We start from the raw sequence: 24,566 nt of genomic DNA, 5'->3' as shown, positions 1-24,566 counted from the left end.
CATCCATCCATCCATCTTTCTGTCCCTATGTCTTCCTGTCTATCTATATCTCTGTATGTCTTTCTTTCTGTCCATCTATCTTAATGTCCATATGTCTTTTTGTCCATCCATCCACCCACCCATCCATCCATCCATCCATCCATCCATCCATCCGTCCATCCGGCCTGTCTGTTCATATGTCAGTATGTCTGTCTATCTATCCGTCTATCCATATGTCTGTCTGTCCGTCTATCTGTCTATCTCTCTGTTAATCTTTCCACCTGCCTCGCCGCTGCTTTCTGCTCTTCTACAAGCAGCCAGATAGTTCTGGTCGACCCAGTTGCCAGGAGGAGACCGACTTCATTTGTCCTGCTGTGTGGAGATGCCCAGCAGTGCTTTCCGTGTACCCCCTCATGTTTGATGGGTTTACAGAAGTGTGGACCTCTCTGGCGACCGGGCCGACCGCTTCACAGCTCAACAGTGGGTGTTCCTCTGCAGCCCCACAGAGTCTGATTGCTCATGAAAAATGTCAGAACAAAAGTTTTCTGAGTTGACTGGAACAGATGCTCAAATCAGACGTGTGTCTCTGACGGCTGTGCAAACCCATGTGAGCTCAGTTCAGACGAGCGAACTGAGTGACCAGACGACCACTGGCTGACCAGTGCTGAACGGCTGTTGTCACTCTGGCACGTGTCAAACATTTCTTCTTGTTCTTCCTTTTCATTGTGAACCAAAATGTTTTGTGTTAGTTTTATATCTGGTCAATTTTACAGGCTGGAAAAACTGGTAAATAACTGACTTTTTTTTTTTTTTTGATTAATTCATTCTAAACCCTGTACAGCGCACTCTGCATTTCTGAGTATGAAAGATGCTGAAAACAGAGCTGCTGCATTGATGGCATGGAGCTGAGCTTCAGCTGGATGGAGCGCTGAAGTCCTCAGCATGAAGGCTCCACAGCCAGGAAGACAGTCCAGGAAACGCAGCAGACCCAGAGACAGGGACAACCGTGGAGTTTGGGTAGAAGTGTCCCTTTGAAAATAAACTTTTCTGAACTGTTGTCAAGTTCTATTATGTCCACAATCAGTTTTTAACCTGATCTATGGTCAAAACATCCATTTATTAAAAGCCTGCTTAATTCCTAAGAGGGTCGTGGGGATGCTGGAGCCTATCCCAGCTGCTGTTGGGTGTGGGTCGAGTGTTCCTTGGACAGTTCACCAGCCTGTTGATGGGTCAGAACAGGCTTATTTAGTTTGGCTGGACTAGTGATGAAAAGTTTTGTTTGGAGAAATGTAGATGTTCTTCTTCTTGTGAAGCCCCTCCCACTATGGCCCCCCAGTAAAAATGCCCTGTGGCCAGTCCTGTTCCTGGTCATGTCATCAGCTGCCAAAGTGAAATTCATTTTTAATCTAAGATGGCTACACATTTGGTTTTCACCAAAATAATCTCATTATTTACCAGATTTTACATTAAAAAAAACAGCCTGGAAACAGTTTGTGTTTTTCTTTCCAAACTGAGAAAGAGTGACGGCACCGGCTCGGAGGAGCTTTACCCTATCTGTAAGTACCAGAGTGAGAAGAGACCGGGTGTGAGGAGGAGAAGGAGGAAGTGGAAGAGGAGCAAGAGGAGGGGAAGACAGCTGCACACAGACACACACAGACAGAAAACACAAAACAGAGAAACACAAAAGATGACAGTGTAACACAGACCGACAAGAGCCCACCAACACAAGCAAGACACAACCTGGGGAGACAGTAACACAAAAGCAGCACACATCACGGAGAAGCTGTTTTCTTCACGGCCTTCAGGTGACCCCGACGGACAGAAAGTTCTGGTTCTGGCCGGATCTGATCTGAATTTGTACACTAGAGTTCACACAGTCAGTGACATCAGTGTACAGAAGATGAACACAGAGTCAAACTATTTTATCCTCAAACCATGTTGGAAGTGTTATTTACTGTCAAATGATGTCATTCTCAAGTTGGTAATTATTATTTTAATTTACATTTTAAGATTATCACATTTTTCCAAAATGACCAGAAACAGAAAGACTAATTGCTTCAACTGAGAAAGAATGAAACAAGTCAAATGAGTCACGCCTGGTTCACACTGGACGCGGAAGCGGCGTGGAACGAAGGTCGCTTCCATTCGGCGCCCTTGTTAACCTATGGTGTGGTTCACACAGACGTGGAGCGCCGCAGTCCTCCGCGGAAGGCTCACGGATTGTTTTGGCGTCTGGTTTATTTTGTGCATGCGCCACGAGCGATCCGTGTCAATTCTGGCAGGAAGTTACATCAACAAACATGAGAAAATCTGGTTTATTTTCTAAATATAACCAATTTTTCACAATAAAACACAGAGATTGACAAAGGTGATCATGTTTTTGTATCTAAACAGACTTTAGAGATGAAAATAAACGCACAATCACAACATACACACAAACAAAAAGAAGCTCTAGCAGAAGTGTCTGTCGACCGTCGCGGAAAAATGTGCGTCTGGTGTGAATTGCAGGAGAGTGGAGATGATGCGCTCACTCTGCTCCGCGGCGCTTCCACGTCCAGTGTGAACCTCACGTAAGACTTTGAACTATCATCTCTATTTTACAGTTTGAATATTGAGGATTGGAAACACCTTCAAACATCTTTTATTTCATTTCAGGGGGATGTTGCTGACAAACATCTTCTGAAAGCAGACAAATAAAATTATGATCTCCAAAAAAGAATACAGACCTCAGAAATGACGCTCCTGTTTTTTAACCCTTTAACGCTGGAGCTCCAGTGTTTAAGTTCTTTAATTTACTGTATTTTTTTTTTATTGTTTTTGAAATTAAAACTAAAAATGAAAAGAGGAGAAAGGGGACTGCTTTATTTATTCATCATTGTTTTGAACTACTCTCGAAAAGAACCATTTTTGATGCTCCCATTTTTAAAAAATGAAAAATGAATCAAAGACAATAAAAGTTAATTTTTTTTTCTAAAAAAGTGGTCAATCATTGGGAGGAGAAAACACAAAAAGAGGAACGAGTACAAAAGGAATTTAAACCTTCATTCTGGGTGGAGCTGAAGTAGGTTGGTTGTCAGAAATCTTAAGATATTGAATGTTAAAGTTCTGTTTGCTCCGTTTTCTATTTTAATGGGAACACAAAGAATTGATCTGTTTCTCTACATTACTTTAGAAAATTATAATTTTATGATAAAGTCATTTTTTATTTTAATTTTTTAATTTATTTTACTTTGAAAAACAAATGATACATGGATCCAGTTATGGCGTCAGTATTGCCCTAGCAATGGTAATGGGGCGGGGCCAACAGAGAAGTGGTTGATCACATGCAGGCTTCTGTTTTGGTTTTTGTACACAAACTCGTCAGGAGTTGTTTTGCGCGCAGGAATGCCTCCACGAGCGAGCAGGACTGCAGGAGCGATCATGGAGGCAGAATGGCGCCTGTGGAACGTTCATTGCGCTCATGGAGTTTGATAAAAGCTTGTGGGAGACGTTTGGTAGAAATTTAATACCTTAAAAATCCAACTGCTAATGAAGTTTGGCAAAGCAGAATTTTATCAAACAATCAACAAACTTGTCTTGGTTCAGTTTGGACATGAACTTAAATACAACTGGGAGCCTGTGGATTAGAAACAAATGTTTTAGGCAAAGTTTAGAAGTTAAGTTTCTTTCTATTCAAACATCTTTGGATTTTCTGTGTTTCTGGTGTAAAAAAGATGTGAATGAAGTCAGGCTTATGAGTGGTTGGAGATACGCCAAAGAAAATCGTTTTTTGGAGATCAGTCAGTGCTGATATTGTGATATTTGACCTACCATGATAATGGTTTAATACCTCAATGGAAACAGAATCCAAGCAGATTGTAATTTTAGGAAGAAACATGAGTTTCCTTTCAGGATTTGAGAGTTATTTGGACTCTAAGATGACAAAAGGAATTAATGAATATATATATTTTTCGTTAAGACAAGTGGAAGAGACATTAAGGACCTGCATTCATAAACATTGCGTTTCCAGAGGAATTCCTCTTTCTCGACTGTCTTTTAGGACTCAAACAGCACAATGCGACTTCCATGACAGTCTATTTATCCACCTCAGTGCAGAATCTGAATCCTCAGCTCTAAGCTGACTTTACCCTGCACAGTTTCACACGAGCCAAATGTTGTTTCAGATAGACTTGGTTTTCATTTCCAAACATATCATTTGTATCTTCATCTGCTTAATGTGGATGTTTGTGATGACCTCACATTGTTATCAAGCATCAAATAAAAGCTCTCTGCTGTGAGTGCGGTCCCCCCCTTTCCTTGCTCCTTCCTACCTTTGCGAACATTCCCGTCTGTGGTGCGCTGGAACTCCCCGGCGCTCAGCAGGAAGCAGGCGCGGTCGTGAGGGTAGCGCTCGCGGCTGGTGTTGGAGCCCAGGCCCCCGGTGGCCGGGCTGCGCTCGTCTCCCAGGACCTGGTCGATGGTGGGGCAGTCCTCGTTGGCCAGAGCTGCTGCGCTCGCTGCGGCGTCACCGTTCTGCTTGGAGTCTGACAAGAGGTGGTTTGGATGGGGTGTACGGCCAGCGTAACAAGGAAGAGCAGAGTCAGTACTGACTGGTGGAGTCAGGGAGGAAACAAAGGCCATGTGGTTGGACCACACGGAACCACCCCATCACACTTAACACGGGACGAAACATCAACAGTGGAGCTGACCATTTGAAACCAGTTCTAAGATATAGTTATTGCTAATGAGGAATACATTGCTAGAGATGACATGCTAGCTTGTTCCGTACACAAAGTTGGATGCCATATTGGAATGGTATAGAGGTCTGTTTACTGCTGTGTTACAACTGTACAAACAGATCTGTAAAAACTAGAATGTGACTTTTCACTAGTAAATTATTACTGTCAGCTGATAAAGGAGAACTTTTCCTATTCATAGTCAATGACAGCTTTAGACTAAGATTTTACGTTTTCTGGCAGGACCATCGATCTTTTTTGTTTTGTGGAGGCTGACCGTGACATTTGTATGTGTGTTAGACATCAGATCAGAGCAGACGACCAGGATTTCCTCAGTAGTGGCGAGAGAAGAGGGAACAGCCCACCACTGGGCCCAGTGGACGGAGTAGGAAATGTGTCCTATGAAAGACCGCCTGCCCGCTGTTGCGTTGGTGCTCGAGTCCTTCAGATAAAGGCTGGTTTGGATGCACTTGTAGAACGGGAGCCCCCAACCCAGCGTTGCCGCCCCTGCCTGGTAAATTGACCCTGCAGTGTTGCGTCGCGACTGGCTCCAGCTTGATAAGAAGTCCCGGCCGCTGCGTACTTTAAAGCTAACGCCGCTCGCACCTTGCTGCTCCTCCCCGTGGATGGAGGTCTCACTGAACCTTCTCTTCCGTCTGCGGGACCATCAGGACCGGTGCAGCTGTCGACCAGGCTGCACTGTTCTCAGTGTGCTGAGACCGTGTCACGCCGACCTGGGTGTGGACTGGCCCATATATAACGGGCGCTAGTGTTTAAAGCCAAACCAGTTTATAAACACAAACTGAAGATTCTAACAGTTTTTGTAAAGCTTAGTCTGTGTCAGGAGTCAGCACTCCGTCTACCCCTCTGCCCATCTCCCAGCATCTTCCAGCAGCCCCAGCGCACAGTTCCTCAATGCTGTTCAGCTGACTCCAATCAGACAATCACCCACCTGCTTCTTAAGGAGCACACAGAACCTAATTCTGTTCAAAGTATTGTTTATGCCACCCTGCCTTCCTTACAGAGAGCGTTTCATTCTGGACCTGATCTTCTGTTTTCCTGCCGCCTGCCCTGACCCTCGCCTGTTCTCTGACTACTCTAGTCTCTTCTCTGATGCCTTCATGCTCGTTGATGACTTCTGCCTGTCTGACTCTGATTTAGCTTTGTGGACTTTTAGCTCTGCCTAGTTTTTGCCTGAACTAACAAACCTGCTGCACGTGGAACCAGCTGTCTGCCTGTTTGTGACAGTCGTGCGTAGATTTGAGTAAAATCACAACCCTGCACCGTTGCTTTTCCTATATAACAACGCATCTATTATATAAAAGCTTGAAATGTTGTTCATTTGTTGCACTTAGTACGAAAATACCTATACCATGACCTGGGCCTTATTTAGAGTATTTAGAGAGACCAATATTAAGCATGTTATAGTCATTTTACTGTGTCTGCTAAGCCATATCCCATTGTTTTTATACCATTCCAATATGGCGTCGCTCTTCACACATCTTGGACAATAGTAAAAAGCCTGCGTGCCATCTCTAGTGATAGATCTCATTGGTTATGACTGTATTTAGCCACCAGATGTCCTCAGTCTTTCTTCTAATTTGTGTGATCCAACCCTCAAAGGCTTGAATGGATTTTAGTAGTATTAGTGTAGACTAAAAAGATTTAAAAAATGTATCAATTCATAACAATTTGACTGACAGCTTGGACAGACTGCAGCAGGAAGCCTCTTGTGTCAGAGCTGTCATTTTGCTCAGCCATGAGCTTAAATTCGTAATAGAATTAAGGGGTCAAAGTGAGCATAAAACACACAGGTAGATCGGTGGAGGGAGTGTGATGGTGCGGGACGGCATCACTGGAGTAACAAGGCTTCTCATCACTGAAGGCAATCAAAAAAAGAAAGATGTCTTTTCAATATAAGACACCTACAGACTGGAACTTTCTGCAAAAAGCAATTCAACTTTCAAAGCTCATGACTTTACCACAGGTTGATGTTATGAAGGACCTGGAAATGAAGTCACTAACCCAGAGGTCGGCAACCTTTAACTGTAAAAGAGACATTTGGGCTTGTTTTCTACTGATCAATACCTATAGGAGCTGCATAGTCTTACTTTAGCCTTTAAGACGTTTATTTTTGTATTCATGACCTTCTTTATTTAATAATAAATATGAATTATGCATAATTTTTGCATCAATATTTAGCTATTAATTTAAAAATTGAACTAATCTAAAAAAAAATGCAAATTAAGTCATTCTTACTTTAAAAAATGCTAATTTATTTTATTTTTCTTTTATTTATTTATTTTTTTGTTCTTTTTCTCCTCTTTGTCCTCATCAGTCTTACTCTGCTGGATTTTGTTATTTTATTTTAGTTTGGATCTTGGTAGTCTTAGTTTTCAGGCTTTGTTTATTTGTTTTCTTTAGGTAGTTTTGGTTAGACAGTCATTATCAGGAGCTGCTGACTCTGACGGTCGACATGTCTGGATCAACAGTCTCCATGACTTATTTTATGTTTGGTCAAGGAGCCTCAATGGAGAGATAAAAGAGACACATGTGGATCTGGAGCTGCAGGTTACAGACACCTCCACTAACCTGTAGCTGTTTTTAATTAATTAATTATTTTGTTTTATTCGTTTTAATTTAATCATATTTATTTATGTTTTAGCGTATTTTAATTCTATGACATGTTCTGGGTGTGTGTAACTTTTCCCTCCTGACCAGGACTCACTGGGAAAGAGATCAGTGGATCTCAATGGGATTTTTTTGCCCTGGTTAAGTAATGGTTACATAAAAAATAATAATGATCTCAGTGCAGACATATGGAGTTAAAGCTGTTCAACCAGTGACAAATCCAATATTTAAACTGGCCAGGAAAAAATTCTGCCCCCCACCCCACCCTATAGACCAGGGTTCTCAAAGTCAGTTCATCTTGGGGTCACTGAAGGCAGAGTCTGGCTGAGGCTGGGCTGTATGGGGTTCCATTTGTGCCCAAAATGTGTTTTTGGTCTATTGTTCATGTCGACTGAACAAGTTTATTGAACATTTGTTCATGTCTATGTACTACTAAGCCATATCTTCTGAGTGTCCTGTGAAATGACAGGAGCTAACGACGCTAACAACTGTTGCTAAGGGCTTTTCTAACGACCAGATCCAACGACAATAGCAAAAATTTTAAGCATAAATTAAGCTGTAACATCACAAAGCAAATACAAAGCTATCAACCAAGAAGCATGGAAATGTCCTGCATGCATGCAGAAGATATTGCTTAGTAGTACATAGACCCCTGCAATAGGGTTTGTTGGAAACCTGCAAAACAGCCTTTCTCAACTGGATGTCCATGAACATCTGTGACACAGACTAAAGCACAGATGAGACGTCTGTGATCACTTTGTGACTCTAGATCCTGCCGCCCTCTCTCTCCTTGTGCACCTTAAAAAAGCCAATGACGTAAACGTACATCAAGAGAAAGTTAAACTTTTTTTCCCCATGTTTTCATCCTATCATAAATTAAAATCTATTTTTAAAGTACTCCACTTTAAGAAGAACGAGGACATCAGCAAGTTATTTAGAGCTTGGAAATCTGTCAGAAACAGCAGATACAGCAGCTGAGCGCCCAGATCAAACCTTTAGTCAGCATTTTTACTTTCACCGAATAATATTTATAACTGGGGTTATTATCTTTTGAAGCTGTAACATAATTAGAAATACATGGAATGTTAAATTTACAGTATCTAGTAAGCTTTACACTGAACATGAGTGAATAAAACTATGTCAAATCAGAGAGAATTTCTATTAATGTGTCTGTAGACTGTCTTCAAATGAGGTGAAAATAAAGTACTGTTAAATGAGAAATAAGCAATTATGTAATAGTTGTGTCTACTTTTAAAAATGTGAAAGAAGTGAAAAAACATGCAGAAAATGTTTTGTAAAACGACTGTTGGCCCTAATATAAGAGAGGCAGATTGTGAGTCTGAACATGATTATATGACCTCAACTCCTCAGGCTCAGTTCTGCCTCGTGGTGAAGGAGACCAGTTTCTGCAGGACACCTTCCTGAAGGTGCTGACTTAATGCTTGCTACAGTCAAACTAGACCTTCACCTGGGGCACTTAGGTGCAATTTAAACGAGCTTAAGAGCTTAAGAAAAGCAGGTCAGTCTCCACGTACTCCAGAAAAAGCAAATTCACCACACATCGTGTCTCCATTATATCATTTTTTTCTGTTTTTTGATTTTTTTAACAATTGAATATTTATTTCCCTTATTTATCTATTTTTTAAAATCAAAATTGACCTTTTTTTTTTTTTTAGCTGACTGAAGTTTTCAGCTTTATTCCCCCCCCAAAAACCAGCCTTTTCACTAAATTTAGAAATTTACATCTCAACAATAAAGAAAATCTGGTAAAACTTTATCATAAGATTCCTTAACAAGCTTTATTAACACATTAACAACCATTATTAATGTGTTAATAGGGTAAGACATTTATTAGCACACTAAGCCTGATGAGGTTTTTTAACATACTTAGTAAGATAATTAGCATCTAAAGTGAGAACATTGTCTACAGAGGTCATATTAATAAACTGCTTACAAGCTTAACAAATGTATTAACTATCTTTGTCAACATTATATTGAATGTTATGCAGCATTGCAACTAAAATCTTGATAAAAACCCGAGTAATTCCAGTGATCTGCAAACTTCTGGACACCACAGCTGGAGTTTCTCCCGTTTCTTTGTAGTGAAGTTTAAACATCCCAAACCTAAACCATTCAAGGGCCGAGACTTAAAATAAACAGCAACTGTCTGTAAATTAACAGGTATTTTGAACAGAAAACTATAGAACAGAATATTTTAAAGCAAAGGTAAAAGTTTAACACCAAATGTATTCAACATTTTTAATCAGGGCCCCTAAAAAATGACTAATCTTTGTAATGATCAACCTGACTGTAAGGCTGAAGCTAAAAGTGTTGATTTGTCCACCTTCACACTCCCCCATCATTTGACCACATTTACTCTGTTCTGCATCAAACACTGTGATTCTTACATTTGTAAAATCATCTTTTTCATACGCGTAATGCTCTTGTGTCATTTATTCCCTTTAACCATTCAGGGTGAAGTGACCCTGACTCTCAGGAACATCAGTGTTAGTTTATTTGGCCCCATAGTTCAGGTGAACTTGTTGCAAGACAAAAAAAAAAAGAAAACGATGTAAACCTGAAGTCTTGCTGGCCAAATGTGGCCCACATTCAAATTTCTACCGGGCCACAGGTTCCTGTCATAGTGTCAATAATATGTGACTCCCAGCACTATCTAAACACTCTGTGTACGATTTCTTGATCATGATTGGCTAAATTTCCTCATAAGCCACTGTCAACCTTCTGTCACACTTTGTTGCTCATTTTAAACATCTCAAATTAAACGAAATGAACTTTCTGTGTTTTTTTGATGAAAACTGTTGGGTTTTGTACTTCTAAATATGATAACAATTTGTGTTGTCTTCCTGTTGGCCTGATTTACAATTAAACGTTTACAGTAAAAATGTTATCGTGAATAATATGTATCATTTCATATGAATCCAGATTTAATGTTTCCTTCTAGACAGCCCTTTTTTTTACTTTGTTAGTGATTTTCAAATACAACACTCACAAATTTGGATAAAACGCATGATTATGTCTGAAGAAATGAAAAGCAAGAAAATGTTCTTCAGATAGTTCAGTTAATGTTATAATCAGAGTTTAAAGAAAGCAGGCTGAATGGTTGGCTCTCACACATTTAAACCTCAACAAATCTGCCCCTCTTCGGAAAAGGTTTGGACTCTAAAAGCTGACGAAAATGATACAAGGCGAGGGAGTTGGGCCCATAAAAGACCCACCGTTCCAGTTTATGGGGCTTTAGTCTGTTTCTAGATTCTAGTTTGGTATTTGTTTAGTATTTGAAAACAGCATTTCTAGAAACAGATCACACTTTAGACAGTTATTGTTTCTTAAAGATCCACTCCAATGAAAATGGTGTTTTAACATGTTCTTGTGGCAGTTTTATGGTAAAAGACATAAATCTGGATTCAAACTGTACTACTGAGTATTTATTTGACCAAATTGAGCTGACGAAAAATGCAGTTTGAAAAAGAGTTCTGTAGTGACATTAAAAATACACTGGGCAGGTCACAAGCTCTTTGCTCTGCTCCACCCCAAACTCAGACTTCATTTCTAATAAACTCCTGCCACTCTGCAGAAATTATGTCCTAAAAAACAACATTTTTTTTGTTTATTTTGTCTAAAAATGGCATAATACTAATTTAACCTCTTAAGACCAGGGCTCATATTTGAGTTAACCCACTACATTTGTAGTCACAGGGTTCAAGTTAAATAGAATGGTAACATAACCTCATAATGTCATGTCCTCGCACGTGGACGCCAGGTCTCAAGAGGTTAAAGACCAGACTTTTGATTGACTCTGGTCAAACTGTGGACTCATCTTCATCTGCTCCATCACTTACCTGCCCTGTTTATCTCAATGATCTCCTCCTGTGCCAGGGGGCAGTCTCCGGTGCCCATCATGCTGCCGGATCCCACCATGCCTGGCCCAATTACGTTACCCATGAGCCTGTGTGGAGAGGCGGTGGCCATTGCCAGGGCATCTGGCTTGCAGTAGTTTGGACTTCCTGGCTGAGGCGCTCTAGGAATGTGCTTGTTCCTCTTCTTCGGGAGCTTCTGCTTCGCCATGGCCAGGGAGTAGTACATGCCGAAGTTGTTGACAATGACGGGCACAGGCATGGCGATGGTTAGCACCCCTGCCAAGGCGCACAGAGCCCCCACCAGCATCCCTGACCATGTCTCAGGGTACATATCTCCATATCCCAGAGTGGTCATAGTCACCACAGCCCACCAGAAGCCAATGGGGATGTTCTTAAAGTTGGTGTGGGCCGCGGCTGTGGGGTCATCTGGGTCAGCTCCAATTCGTTCTGCGTAGTAGATCATGGTCGCAAAGATGAGGACGCCCAGCGCCAGGAAGATGATTAGCAGCAAGAACTCGTTGGTGCTCGCCCGCAGAGTGTGGCCCAGGACCCGCAAACCCACAAAATGCCGGGTCAGCTTGAAGATACGCAGGATTCGGACAAAACGTACCACACGAAGGAAGCTCAAGATATCTTTGGCTGTTTTGGAGGAGAGGCCACTCAGCGCCACCTCCAGGTAAAAGGGCACAATGGCCACAAAGTCTATGATGTTAAGGGCGCTGCGGAAGAACTCGGCCTTGTCGGGGCAGAAGATGACACGTGCCATCACCTCAATAGTGAACCAGATGACACAGACGCCCTCCACATACGTCAGCCAGCCATCCGTGACGACTTCATACACAATCTGAGGAGCAAAAGACAAAGACACCATTTACACTACAGAGTTCCCATGTCAGGATGAAACACTGCCTGTAAATGCTCACTCGTGTGGATTGTGTGATTATTTGAGTTTTCATGGTAGGTTCACACTGGGTGCAGAAGCGGCGTGGAGCGGAGAGCGCGAGGCATCCTGCAATTCACACCAGAAGCACATTTTTCCATGAGGTTTGACAGGCGTTTTAACTAGAGCTTTTTTTTTGTTTTTGCCATCATGGGTAAATTAATAACCTAAAAATATTACGCCTTGTTTCTGCTAAGAAGAAGCAAGTAGTTAGTAGGTTTACACTTCTTTAATTTATCTGTTGTTGAGACACAGAGAGAAATATGTGTCTTTTTCAAATTCAAACTGTATTTGTCACATGCATATACATATACATCTTGCACGACTGTCTGATGGTATGAGGATAAGAGGATATTTACTATAAATATAAGATATAGACGTAAAATAAAATACAATTCTGTCTGCTTAAAGTTTGCAAATGTCACAAGTCCACAAGTTTAAAGTGACTGTTTTTTTGTATAAGTGTGTGTGTTGTGATTGCATGTTTATTTTCATCTCTACAGTCTGTTTAGATACAAAAACATGATCACATTTTATTGTCAAAAATGTTTACATTTTGAAAATAAACCAGATTTTCTCATGTATCTTGATGTAACTTCCTGCTAGAATTGATGCGGATCGCTCACAAAATAGACCAGACGCCGAAACGATTGACTGCACGCGGCGAGCCTTCCGTGGAGGACCGCGGCGCTCCGCTCCTGGTACACACAACACTACAGGTTAGCAAGGGCGGCGAATGGAAGTGGCCTCCATTCCGCGCCGCTTCTGCGTCGCTTCCTCTTCACTGCCGCATCCAGTGTGAACCAGATATTACAATCTGGTCAGGCAAACACAGAGGCAACTAAGGATAAATGTAGTTTTGTCATATTTCTTATGTTTCTCCAGAGCTGCTTTAATTATTGCCTCGTCTTCATGTAAAGGTTTAATATGACTTATTTATAAGTCAATAGCACATCATTTGCCCTCAACAACCTCCTTAAAATGAGAGAAATGTTAACGTCACAATCTTTTTGACAATGTTTGATTCCTCTGCTCTGTCTTTTCCTACCCAGTAAAGTTAATGTGACAGTCACTAATGTTCATGTCGATTGTCTTCAAACAAATGTTCCAGTGTGTTTGTCTCCCTGTCTCAATTTTGCAGTTTTTTGTGATTTGTTTGGTCACAGATTGAACTAATTTTAAGTTTGTCCATGTTCATCTTTTGTATTTCATTTTCTAGTGATTTTTTGTCTCTTGCTGTCTGTTTTCTCACTGTAACAATAACTATCTTCTTCAAAGGTTTTTCAGGTTGTATCTTAATCGTGTTCTCTCACCATTACAACAAATAACATATATCCTTTACCACAACAGATGTTTGGTGACATTGTTTTCACCAAACGACTTACAGCACTATAACTTGTTTATTTTTGCAATACTAGATTTTTGGAGGATCTTGTATTGATTGATCTGATCCCTCTGGTTTATAACTGAAGTCACTAATCTTCATGCGTGTTGTCTTGTATGCTATTCCTGCATTTCTGGTGTTTGTCTCTTTTCTTTACTTTTAAGCTACGCTCACACCGCTCTCTGCAACACGTGTTCAAGCAGAAACTTTCAACGGACTTCAAGCTTCCACATTCGAAACTCTCAGGTCTCTTATGCAAGATTCTATGACCATTTTTGGGCTCTACATACAAAACGGACACTCAATCAGGAACTCAGATTTTGGAGTGACGCAGGGATAGTGTCCTTTTACTTTATGGAAGTTTGAAAATTGATCACAAAGGAGAAATGAATAATTGTGGTTTGTGTCCAGGAGGAATTCTATGACACCAAGTCTTTCATATATCGGAATAGAGCTGTGAAAGAAAAATCCTGGAGCAAGAGTCATCAGATTTGCACCGTTTTGACATTTCACACCAAGACTCTCCCGACTGTAGACCTGGCGAACATGGGCCCCATGTAGTTTAAAAGTAGACAGAGTATGTGGGCCCCGAATAGGTTTGTCTGCGGTTTCTGTTGTGGCCTCCATTGGCTCTGCTGCCTGGACAGGGACCCCGCTGTTCTCCTCACTGAGTCTGCTTCTGCCACAGGTTTCCTCCAAATCTCTATTTAGAGGGAGTTTTCCTCTCCACACTCTCCTTAGTACAGGGATTACACTGAAATCTACTATCTGTTGGTTGCGTTTTCAAGCTATTAGTGTACAACTATAATCAGGCTTTATTGGAATGACTTGGATTGATTTAGATATTTAAATCAGGGTTAATAAAGTTGCCTGATTTTTTTGTGTTGTACTTTGGGACAACCTCTTATGAACGGGATTTTTATATTTAAGTTAGGTTCATTCTGCCATGTTTTTGCTGTGTATCAATGAAAAAAAAGGCTGAACATGGAGCATACCTCTTCATGTGTGACGTTCCCCACCGTCACGTTCTCCGTTTTGTTGTAGATGGTGTTGAAGGCCTCATGCGTCTCCAGGCAGAAGGTGGAGATGGAGAGGAGGATGAAGAAGAGCGAGGCCAGCGCCACATACTGCAGAAAGAGTTGCAGAAACAGGAGTGAAAATGCGCCTCAGCAAACAAGACGCCCTCCCAGTTCCAGTAATGTGATCTGATGGTGTGGCTTCCAGCAGTACATTATCCTGACAGGAAGGAGCTGCAGTATTTATTGAAGCCTCGTCGTTTTGTATTTTTTTTTCTGATCGGTGGGACACAGTGGGGGTGAGCGACTGCAGCATGAGCAGTTCTGAGCAGCTGCAGAAAGGGGGAGCAGTAAGCCGGAGATGTGAGTCCTGTTCATTCAGCAGGAATGGACTGAGTGCTGCTTCCATTAAGAGAAAAGAGAAGAGATGAAAGGAGGACAAAAGAATCTGTCAACAGGAACAGGTTACGGTGAATGTCCAAGTGAGAGAAGGAAGAAGAGAACAATGCAGAGGGCGAGCAGAAACGGAAATGATTTATTTATTCATAAATAATAAATTACACACAAATTGATAAAAGGTGTCAACAAATGCTGCTAAAGCAAATGATTGTGGAGGACTTCATTTGGCAGAGAAATTCCTCAATGTAAAGTTTGTTCTCTGATGTCACCATAAAGGGCTTTCATGTTGGGGAAAAACACATCAGACTTCTTTCTGAACCATAACATGATATCACATTTAAAATGATTTACAGCTGTACCTACAAATGACCATATAACTACATTGATGTTTGGTGGACAGATATATTCCACTATATAGAATTTAAAGATTTTTTCCCAAAACAACTTTATTCTGTTTCCCTAAAGATGAATGAAAACAGTAAAAAAAAACTGATTTCATCATCATTCATGCTTGAGAAGGTTAAACTTCTTGGAGTCAAAATTCACTATAACCTGACAGTAACATGAAACAAAGACCGAACATCATCCAGCTAAAATAAAGCAAAAATGAAAACTTTAAGCTTTTTAAGCAAAGCACAGAAGCTGAAAAATAAATAATTAAATTTCACTAGTACAATTATAAATTAATATAGACTATAGCACATGTGTCAAAGTCAAGGCCCGGGGGCCGGATCCGGCGCTCCAGGTAATTCTATCCGGCCCTCCAGATCATTTTATTTTATTGTTATTAATGACCCGATGTTATCTTGAGCTCATTTCTAACTTGTATAATATTGTATTTTTTATGGAGAGTAAAATACTAAAAGTTATTTAAGGCTTAAGTTGATTTCTTCTGGAAAAATATTCCTTTCTTTTTTTTTATTCATAATTATCAAAAAAAAGTTACAGGTTTAAATTTTTTAATATTGTCATTCTGTTAGCTTTTTTGACTCTTTTGGCATTTACTAAGATTTTTTAGGCTAAATTACCAAAACAGCTACATGCTAGCTGGTTTGGGTAACTTAGGCTTTTCATTTTAAGTTTTTCAGGCGGTTTTGGGTAATTCTTAGCTTTTTTTTTCACTTTTTTAGGCTAATTTGAAATTTAGATATTTTTTTAACTACAGTATATGCTAGCTGTTTTGGCTAATCTAAATTTTTCAGGTTTTTTGGGGGGATGATTTGGCATTTAGATAATATTTTAGCTGCTATCAGCTTCAGCATCTTTAGCAGCCAAATTCAGCTTACAGCATTCACACTAGCATTATCACAGGTAATGCTATATATCTAGTTCATAATTATGTTAAAAAGTTACAGTTTTAAAGTTTTAAAAATGTAGTTTTAGAGTGTTCAATAAATGTTTATCCTGTTTGGCCTGCGATGTAAGGTGTGATTTGGATTTTGGCCCCTCGTGCGATTGAGCATCTCGTCTGCAGCTAACTGCTCCTCTGGAATCTTTGATCCAGTTCATGTTCTTTTCAAAGCACATTCGTGCGGTGGAACACTGATGTTGGTCTGTTCTTGTCATGGTCTGATGGCCAGATCTAACCAAATTAATCTTTTAATTTGTCTTTTATACTTTGTTCTGTTTTAAACTAAATATTCTGGTAATTAAAATGTATTTGTCTTTTCCATCAAAATGTTTTGAAAATGTTTTTTTTTTGCTAATTTCTTTTAAGCTTTAAATTTTTGTATCAGTGTTCAAATAATAACAAAGCACGCGTACACAAACGTACGTGTGTGTGTGTGTGTGTGTGTGTAGGTCAGTGATGAAGACAGACAGCAGTGTTGTTCTAACCCTCAGAGAGCACAGTGAATCCCACGTCTTATTATGAAGGTCTAATTTAATATTGCTATAAAGAGATGCCCTAGATCCACACACACTTTTACACACACACATGCACGCACCCACACACACACATGTGCGTCTGTCACCTCTGCTGATTGTGTCTGGATTTATTTTAAATCAACAAACCTTGTTAGAACTACAGTGTCTGTGAGTACTTTGGTTAAAAGTCCAGCTCCAACTGGGGCTGGACAATAAAACGATAACCATATATATCGCGATTGAACTTTTTCTCGATAGAAAAATTAATATATCGCGATACTTTTGTTTTGAACGGTTTGAAATTAACACTTGCAGTTTTTCACCAGCATTTTCACCTCTTTAGGGAGTAAAGTTAGAAGGTTAGTCGCCACATGGCGAGGAAAGATTTGCGTAAAGTTAGTCATGTTTACTAACCGTCCTCTTGGTGAGTTTCTTTCATCCTCTCCTCCTTTACTGTCTGCACGCTAGGTAAACAAACATGCGAGACCCCCCCACGGTCACTTCACCTGTTTCTGCTGATGAAACAGTGGAACATGTGGAAACTTTTTACAGGAACTGAAGGATAAAACTGTGGATATATCCCTGTAGCTATGATGCTAATGACGCTAACGAGCAGCTATGTATCACATTTCTGGTGTTTCTGTGTAGAATATTGTTAGAATTTGGCCAGTAGTTTGTTTAATCCACCCACAAACTTAACCAGTGACTCAGAAATATATTTCATCCCCTGTTTGGAGGTATTTCAGTTATTTAAAATCTGACAAAAATCAGAGTTATATGGACTGCAAGTTGCGCAAAAGGAATCTTCCTTCTAAAACTGTAAAAATTACCAACCTTATTATATCACCTGAAGCAGTGCCAACAAGCATGCTCAATCTCAGACTGAGATAAACGATAATCCTCGCTTACTCACAGGATGTTGACAAAAATATTTGTCAGTTTCATGTCTGTTCTGATAAACTTGAAAACATTAACATTTATTTTTAGAAATAATGTTTTGTTTTTAATGGAACTGATCGAACAGTTTATAGTTCTGTCTTACTTATGTTCTCTTTTGAAACTTAAAAAAATACTTTAATTTTAGATTTATTTGGTCATATCTATATATACCTTTTCTTAGCTATCTGAATAAAACTGTTGCCCCATGGTTCTTCAGTGCAAGTAAAGTTTAAAGTATGATGGGAAATAAATATTTAAATCTAAATAACCTGCTGTTGATAACACATTTCGCTTGTGAGACACAGAGCGTTCAAATTTGACAAATATAGTTACTTGGTTTGATATATATATATATATATTGTCTGATATGAAAAACAATATTGTCAAAATAAAAAATATATATTCTATTATGCCCAGCCCTAACTCCAACTCTATATTTTTTTAATCTATTTTGAAATTGTTCTCAGTGGTATAATAAAGGGAACCAAACCATAAATCAACATTTTTGTCTGTTGATGTCTATAAATGAGCCTTTAAAAGTGTTGTCTGTTGGTCATTACCACATTTTTGACAAATTAAAATAAAATTGTTTAATTTTTGAAAATATAGTTTGGCACAGAAGTTTCGCCCCACCAATTTCCCCATCAGCCTTTTGTTTACAGTCTCTCTCTCTAGCTTAAAGCAGCTCACAAGCCTAAACTAATATTAGCATAGCACCCCCCCCCCCCAAAAAAAAAGAAAAATGGCGACCAATAGCTGGGGAAAATAAAGACATTAAGGATCTATTTGTCTACAAATGGATGCATCAGAACTGTAGCAGAGAAAGGAGACTTTGTTCTGCCCATGGTAGTTGCTGCGTCAAAAACCTGAGCTTTTTCAAATCGCAGATTTTCATCTGTCCCTGATCTATCATGATTTGAATAAAGAAATACTCAGAAATGCAGTTTATATCTTAAGTTATTTTATACATGTCCTCTATCATGAGGAAATGCTACAAGAGCGTGTTAAAAACACCAAAAACAGGATCAGCGCTGGAGTGGGTCTTTAACCAAACATAAATTAAAACTGGCTTAAATTGAAAATCCAGGTTTATTAGCTAAAAATAACAACCTATCTATCTATCTAGAAACATTTTTGTCTAAAATTGATAGCTTCAAATAACATGTCTTCGCAGCACAGTGATTTTTAATTAACCAAACACAGGCAACGGTTTGATTTCTGGTCAGATAAATAAAGCTAAGGTTGGGGATGCAGTTTACTTTGACTTGTTTTAGAGGCTGATCTCTAATCTTCTTTAGGTGTTTTTGATAAACATAATCAAATCCCTACATATCTGCATAATAGAGGAAATAAACAGTATTATCTACGACACAAGCATTAACAGACCAAAGAATTAAACAGGAAGTGAAATAATTGACAGTTTATTTAAAAATAGCACCACTGACTGAGTTATTAGCTTGTTTTAAATGCTATAATTGATTCTATCAATATCAAACTTTTCATTAGTTACTTTGAAACATAAAAACAATAACATGTATGTAAAAAACACTCTTGTATTTTGTTGTTTTTGTAGCCAAATTTAAAATAGCTTCTTTACCTTTCCCTGAGACCCTTTACACCTCGCCTGCCCATCATTTCCATCACACTTCCTCATTCAAACTGACCTATATCTCTTTTTGTTTCTTCCATCGAGGGACAACATCATCCCTCCTTTTAGCTTTCTTCCTTCATCTTCTTCCTCACTCCCTCTTCTTGTCTCTGTCTGTCATCTTGATTTAACATTTTTGTTTCTGATGTGAAAACAGAGAAAATGACCCTGTTCCTTCTCTCCTTTATTGTGTATTGGTATTTTTTGAAATTATATTTAAAATATTTATTTTTAAAAATCCTTTACTGCCCTTTCAGCATCCGAAAGAGATTACTGTCCTTTATGCACCAAGACTGGAGTCTATACAGAACTTGTCTGGGCAGACAGGGTTTTTATTTAACAAAGATAAACTTCTTTTGAATTGTAAGTTGTAGCTGTTAGAATATTTTAATTTTTTAATGTGGATTTAGTATAAATGCTCTAAAGTTGTAGTTTCTTTAAATTACATTTCCATTATTAGCATCTTCATAGACATGTTGGTGCTTTATAAATAAAGTGATTGATTGATTATTTACAGTTGATAGTTATAACCATTTCAATCAGTAACGTAGATTCAAATGTAGATCGCAGACGTCCTCGGTTACCACTGAGAAGCTAAGCACAGATCACAGAATATTCTAAATGTTTGCTTTAGAAAATAGTTTGTTTGAAAATGATCAAAAGTATTAATGAAAAAGTCCTGTTGGAATCATCAGCAAAAAAAACTATTACAATTTTTACAGATCTAGTTTTTGCAGAAGGAAATCTACATTTACAAAACATCCATATCTTTGTTTTTTCAAGCTAATTTCCCAGTGTCATTTTTTAATATGTATGGATAATTGTGTCTTTTAAAATTAATGCAGAGTATTATTTTTAAAATTGCACGTTTTCAAGACAGAAGCGAAAGAAATTGTCATGTTCTTATGAGACATAAAATTCTAAAAGTAAGAACTGAAGGTTGCAATACACGATGCCAACAAAAACTATAAAAGAAACCAGGAAAGGTCTTCACACGATTTCATAGGGTTTTCTCCATCTCTTCATGTCAGCAGATCTCTTGTTCCTCTCTTCATAACAACCATATAAATGAAATCCCCATACGAACAGGGAGAATACTGAATCCCTGGGATGGAACCTGTTACTAAACACCAAAACAGCAGTCCATCCATTTATCCGTCTTACTAATATCTGGAATCGTATCCTTTGGAGCCAGAGCTCATGACCATAGGTGAGGGTAGGAACATCAATTGACCAGTATAGTGGTTGACTCAGCTCCTTCTTCACCTCAATTGATTGATTAAACAACCACATTACTGCAGCCACTGCACCAATCTACCAGTCAATCAGGTCACACCAGCCATCTTCACACCTGAACAAGACACCAAGATACTTCATTTTCCCCACTTATGACAGGAGCTATCCTGGACAAGCCCCAAGAACTACTGCCCCCATTTCAAGGTACTCATTCAAACTTAAGAGCTTCACACTCGACTGAGAACCAGCCCAGCAAACACTGACGGTACTGATGAAGCCAGCAGAACACCATCATTTTCAGAAAGCACACATCAAATCCAACATTTCCTCAAACTAAATTGCCAATGGTTTGAAGGTTCACCTAATGTTTCTCTCCGTAAAAGTCATAAATCCGCGACAAAGGGAACCCTTACGGGAGCATCGCTCCTGCTCCTGTCACAGAGAGAACCCTCAGAAGCAATTCCCCCACAGGACACCTCAAGGTAAAAGTTGAAAAAATCTTGTGGACTACAAGAGCAAACTTGCAAGAAATTTGTGTGACATGCAACTGCAATAAAATCTCCACTGTTGCTCCAGAAGCAAAGATCTGACTATTGGTCATTAATCTGACCAATAGTCGTGTGATGCATTTGCAGTTGGAGCAAACTCGCTGGCCCCTCTTCTTAAAACTAGTGACCACCACCCTGGCGTGCCAGTTGAGAGGCTGTATCCCCAACTGCTTTGCAATGTCAAAAAGACGTGTCACCCAAGACATCCAGACTTCAGGTACTGAAGGTTGTCCTCATTTACCTCCGGAGCCTTTCCACCACAAGACTTTTTGACTACCTCTGTAACTTCAGCTGATGGACTAGTTAGCCTTGAAATCTTTAGCCTTGGGCTCCTCAGTCAGCAGGATTGAGGAGATCTTTAACGTATTCCTTCCATCCTCTTAAAGAATCCTCAGCTGAGGTCAGCAGCTCCCGGCTCGCTCTGTGAGCAGAGCTCGCAAAGAACTATGTCCAGCCAATACCCTTTGAGACTTGAACGAGTTTAGGCATCTTTCCTTGCTGGAAGGTGGCATTTCATGTCTCAATGGATAAAGTCCAGATTGTGCAGTAGAAGCACCTGATCAAGCAAGTTGACTTTAAGAAAAACTGCTAAAACCATCCATTTTCTAAACCGCTTTGTCCCTTTCTGGGTCATGGGGCTGCTGGAGCCTAACCCACCCACTTCTGGGTGAAGGCAGAATATACCCTGGACAGGTCACCAATCTGCTGCAGGGCCTCAATCACGCACACATTCACACGAACATTCATGCCTCGGGACAATTTATAGTAACCAATTCACCTATGAAGCATGTTTTTAGACGGTAAGAAGAAGCTGGAGTCCCGGGAGAAAATTCATGCATGTACGGGGAGAACATGCAAACTCCCCAATGGTGATTCTGTTTCAGGTCCCCCAACTGGAACTTGAACCGGGGCCTTCTTGCTGTGAGGCAAGAGCGCTAACCCCTTCCCCAAACTTCACAGTACACATCTGCTTTGAAAAAGGGCAAAAGACCTAACTCAATTTTACAGATCTTCTAGCACAGTAAGCGGTCCAGAGTTGTAGTTGCTGTGTTGGGTTGCGTAAACAAAGAGTCTTCTGCACAGCACCGTTTTGTGATGTGCTCAGTCAATAAGAGCAAATCCATTTGTCAGTACAAAGGTTAAACCGAGAACATGACTGTGTTCATAGTCACAACAATCTAATGTTTAAAAAAATCCCTGAAGAGTATTGATGTCGGACAAACTTACCTGAAGTGTGATCAATGAAAGAGATGGACACATAAGTTTGGTTAAAAGACAGGAGCATTTATCAATTATGTGTTTCTGTTTACGCACTTGTTTCACACGGTCTTTGTAACCAAGGAGATGTCACATGAATTTATGGGCTATAATGTGTTCCAAAAAAACCCTGTAAAATCCAGCTGGCAAGTCTAAACTTAGACCACAACAAAAAAAAAAAAAAAAAAAAAAAGAAAAGGACACAAAGAGTGCTCAGGCTTTTGCTGATGCTGTACATATTAGTCTATTTGTCTTTTCCTTTTGTTCCCAGTAATCTGACATGGCTTGTGTTTCCACTGCCAGGTTTGTAGGCCAGAAGACAAAAGCTGCACCTGTTATGTAAGGAGTGTGACATTCTATCTATGCAAGTCACTGTCAGCGTATAAAAACAAAAGGATGAAAAGAAGCAACATCAGATATTTATTTTACTTTCTCTTTACTATTTAGGTGATTAGAACGTGATGCTATCTCACTTAATAATGAACTGATGACTTATTGTCTTTATACAGTATGTGCACAAATCATGACTTTACAAAGGACAAGAGTTGAAACAGTGGAACAAATGGTTTTGGGATCCTCATTTGATGTTGCAAACATGATTAATGTGTGGTCCCCAACCACAAAATCTTGGACCAAGACCGACCAGAGAGTCAGTTGATACGGTCAAAGGATACTTTCAGTTTATTTCCACCTACGGAGGCATTAAGTTAATGTCAAATCTCTTTGGGAGTGGGAGAAAGCCAAACAAGGAAATAGAAATAGAGAAGGATTCAAAAACTTGGAAAAAAAGTCTTATTTTTCACAGATAATCCTAGGAGTTCTACATAAAAATAACAATTTATCATTGCAGGTGAATTTTACACCCAAAGCCATCTTCATCTTCTTCCGTTCATCCAGGACCGGGTCACGGGGGCAGCAGTCTAAGCAAAGATGCCCAGACTTCCCTCTCCCCGGTCACTTCCTCCAGCTCGTCTGGGGGGACCCCGAGGGGTTCCCAGGCCAGCTGAAAGATATAGTCTCTCCAGCGTGTCCTGGGTCTTCCCCGGGGCCTCCGCCCAGTGGGACATGCCTCGAACACCTCTCCAGGGAGGCGTCCAGGAGGCAGATGCCCAAACCACCTCAACTGGCTCCTCTGGATTTGGAGGATGACCGAGGTTCTCACCCTATCTCTAAGGGAGCGCCCAGCCACCCTCCAGAGAAAACTCATTTTAGCTGCTTGTAATTCGGATTTCGTCCTTTTGGTGAGAACCATTGGTCACCATTGGTAAGTACTGGAACAAAGACCAACCGATTGACCATTCGTGAAGATTTGCTTTCTGGCTCAGTTTTCTCTTCAGCACTACGGACTGATGCAGTGACCGCTATACGGTGGATGCCGCTCCAATCTGCCTGTCAATCTCACGCTACGATCCTCCCTCACTTGTGAACAAGACCCCAAAATATTTATACTCCTCCAACTGTGGTGCCCAATTTCCCACCAAAAGCCTAGAGTCAAAATGTATCAAAAGACTGGCAAATGAGTCAACAAAACCTTCCAAACTTCAACACTTTTCATTAAATACATTTGTCTACTAAATGTATGATGGCACTAAAGAATAAATCTTAATCTGATTACTTCCTATAAAACTTGTTTAGGCATATTTTATTTAAAAACAATCATTTCAGTTGTAATTTAATCATTTTTTTCTAAAGCATTAACACCATCAGTTAGACCTTGAATGGCAGGATTAGCTCCGGGGTGATGTTGTTCAGTAGAGCATCATAGTTGCCTCAACTAACCTCTCCTGCAGTTGCTCATAACTAACACACTCAGCTACAATTTGACAGTTTCATGGTCAGGAACACGTGATCTGAAGCACCAGCAGTCCACTGAACTATGGGAGAAATGTTGGAACAGGAACTTACTTCAATGAGTCCTTTAACAAACAATGATATTGTTTCTTTACCTGTAAGTTATCATTTGATTCATGGAATGAATGAATGTTTTATTTGGTTTTTCACCTGTGATACAGCATTTAGGATGTCCTTCATTGCTCTGCAGAAAACACAGAACTACATCACTGTGTCCCTTGGAAAGGTGACTTCTCTACAAATAGTCCTGCTGATTCTTTGCATACCATTTACTCTTGA

General features: G+C 39.8%; 1 protein-coding gene across 1 annotated transcript in view; it reads right to left on the bottom strand.

Moving 5' to 3' along the window:
- LOC112138210 (potassium voltage-gated channel subfamily C member 1) overlaps positions 1-24,566 on the bottom strand; it is a gene marked incomplete in the record, with an annotated part of 75,994 nt that overhangs the window by 24,672 nt on the left and 26,756 nt on the right. Inside the window, 3 exon segments of the mRNA XM_024260783.2 lie at positions 4,290-4,502; positions 11,186-12,047; positions 14,523-14,654. Coding sequence (XP_024116551.1) covers positions 4,290-4,502; positions 11,186-12,047; positions 14,523-14,654 — 1,207 coding nt within the window.

Source organism: Oryzias melastigma, unplaced genomic scaffold (genome assembly GCF_002922805.2).
Source record: "Oryzias melastigma strain HK-1 unplaced genomic scaffold, ASM292280v2 sc00323, whole genome shotgun sequence".
Taxonomy (NCBI): Eukaryota; Metazoa; Chordata; class Actinopteri; order Beloniformes; family Adrianichthyidae; genus Oryzias; species Oryzias melastigma.
This window is presented reverse-complemented; position numbering and strand designations above follow the sequence as displayed.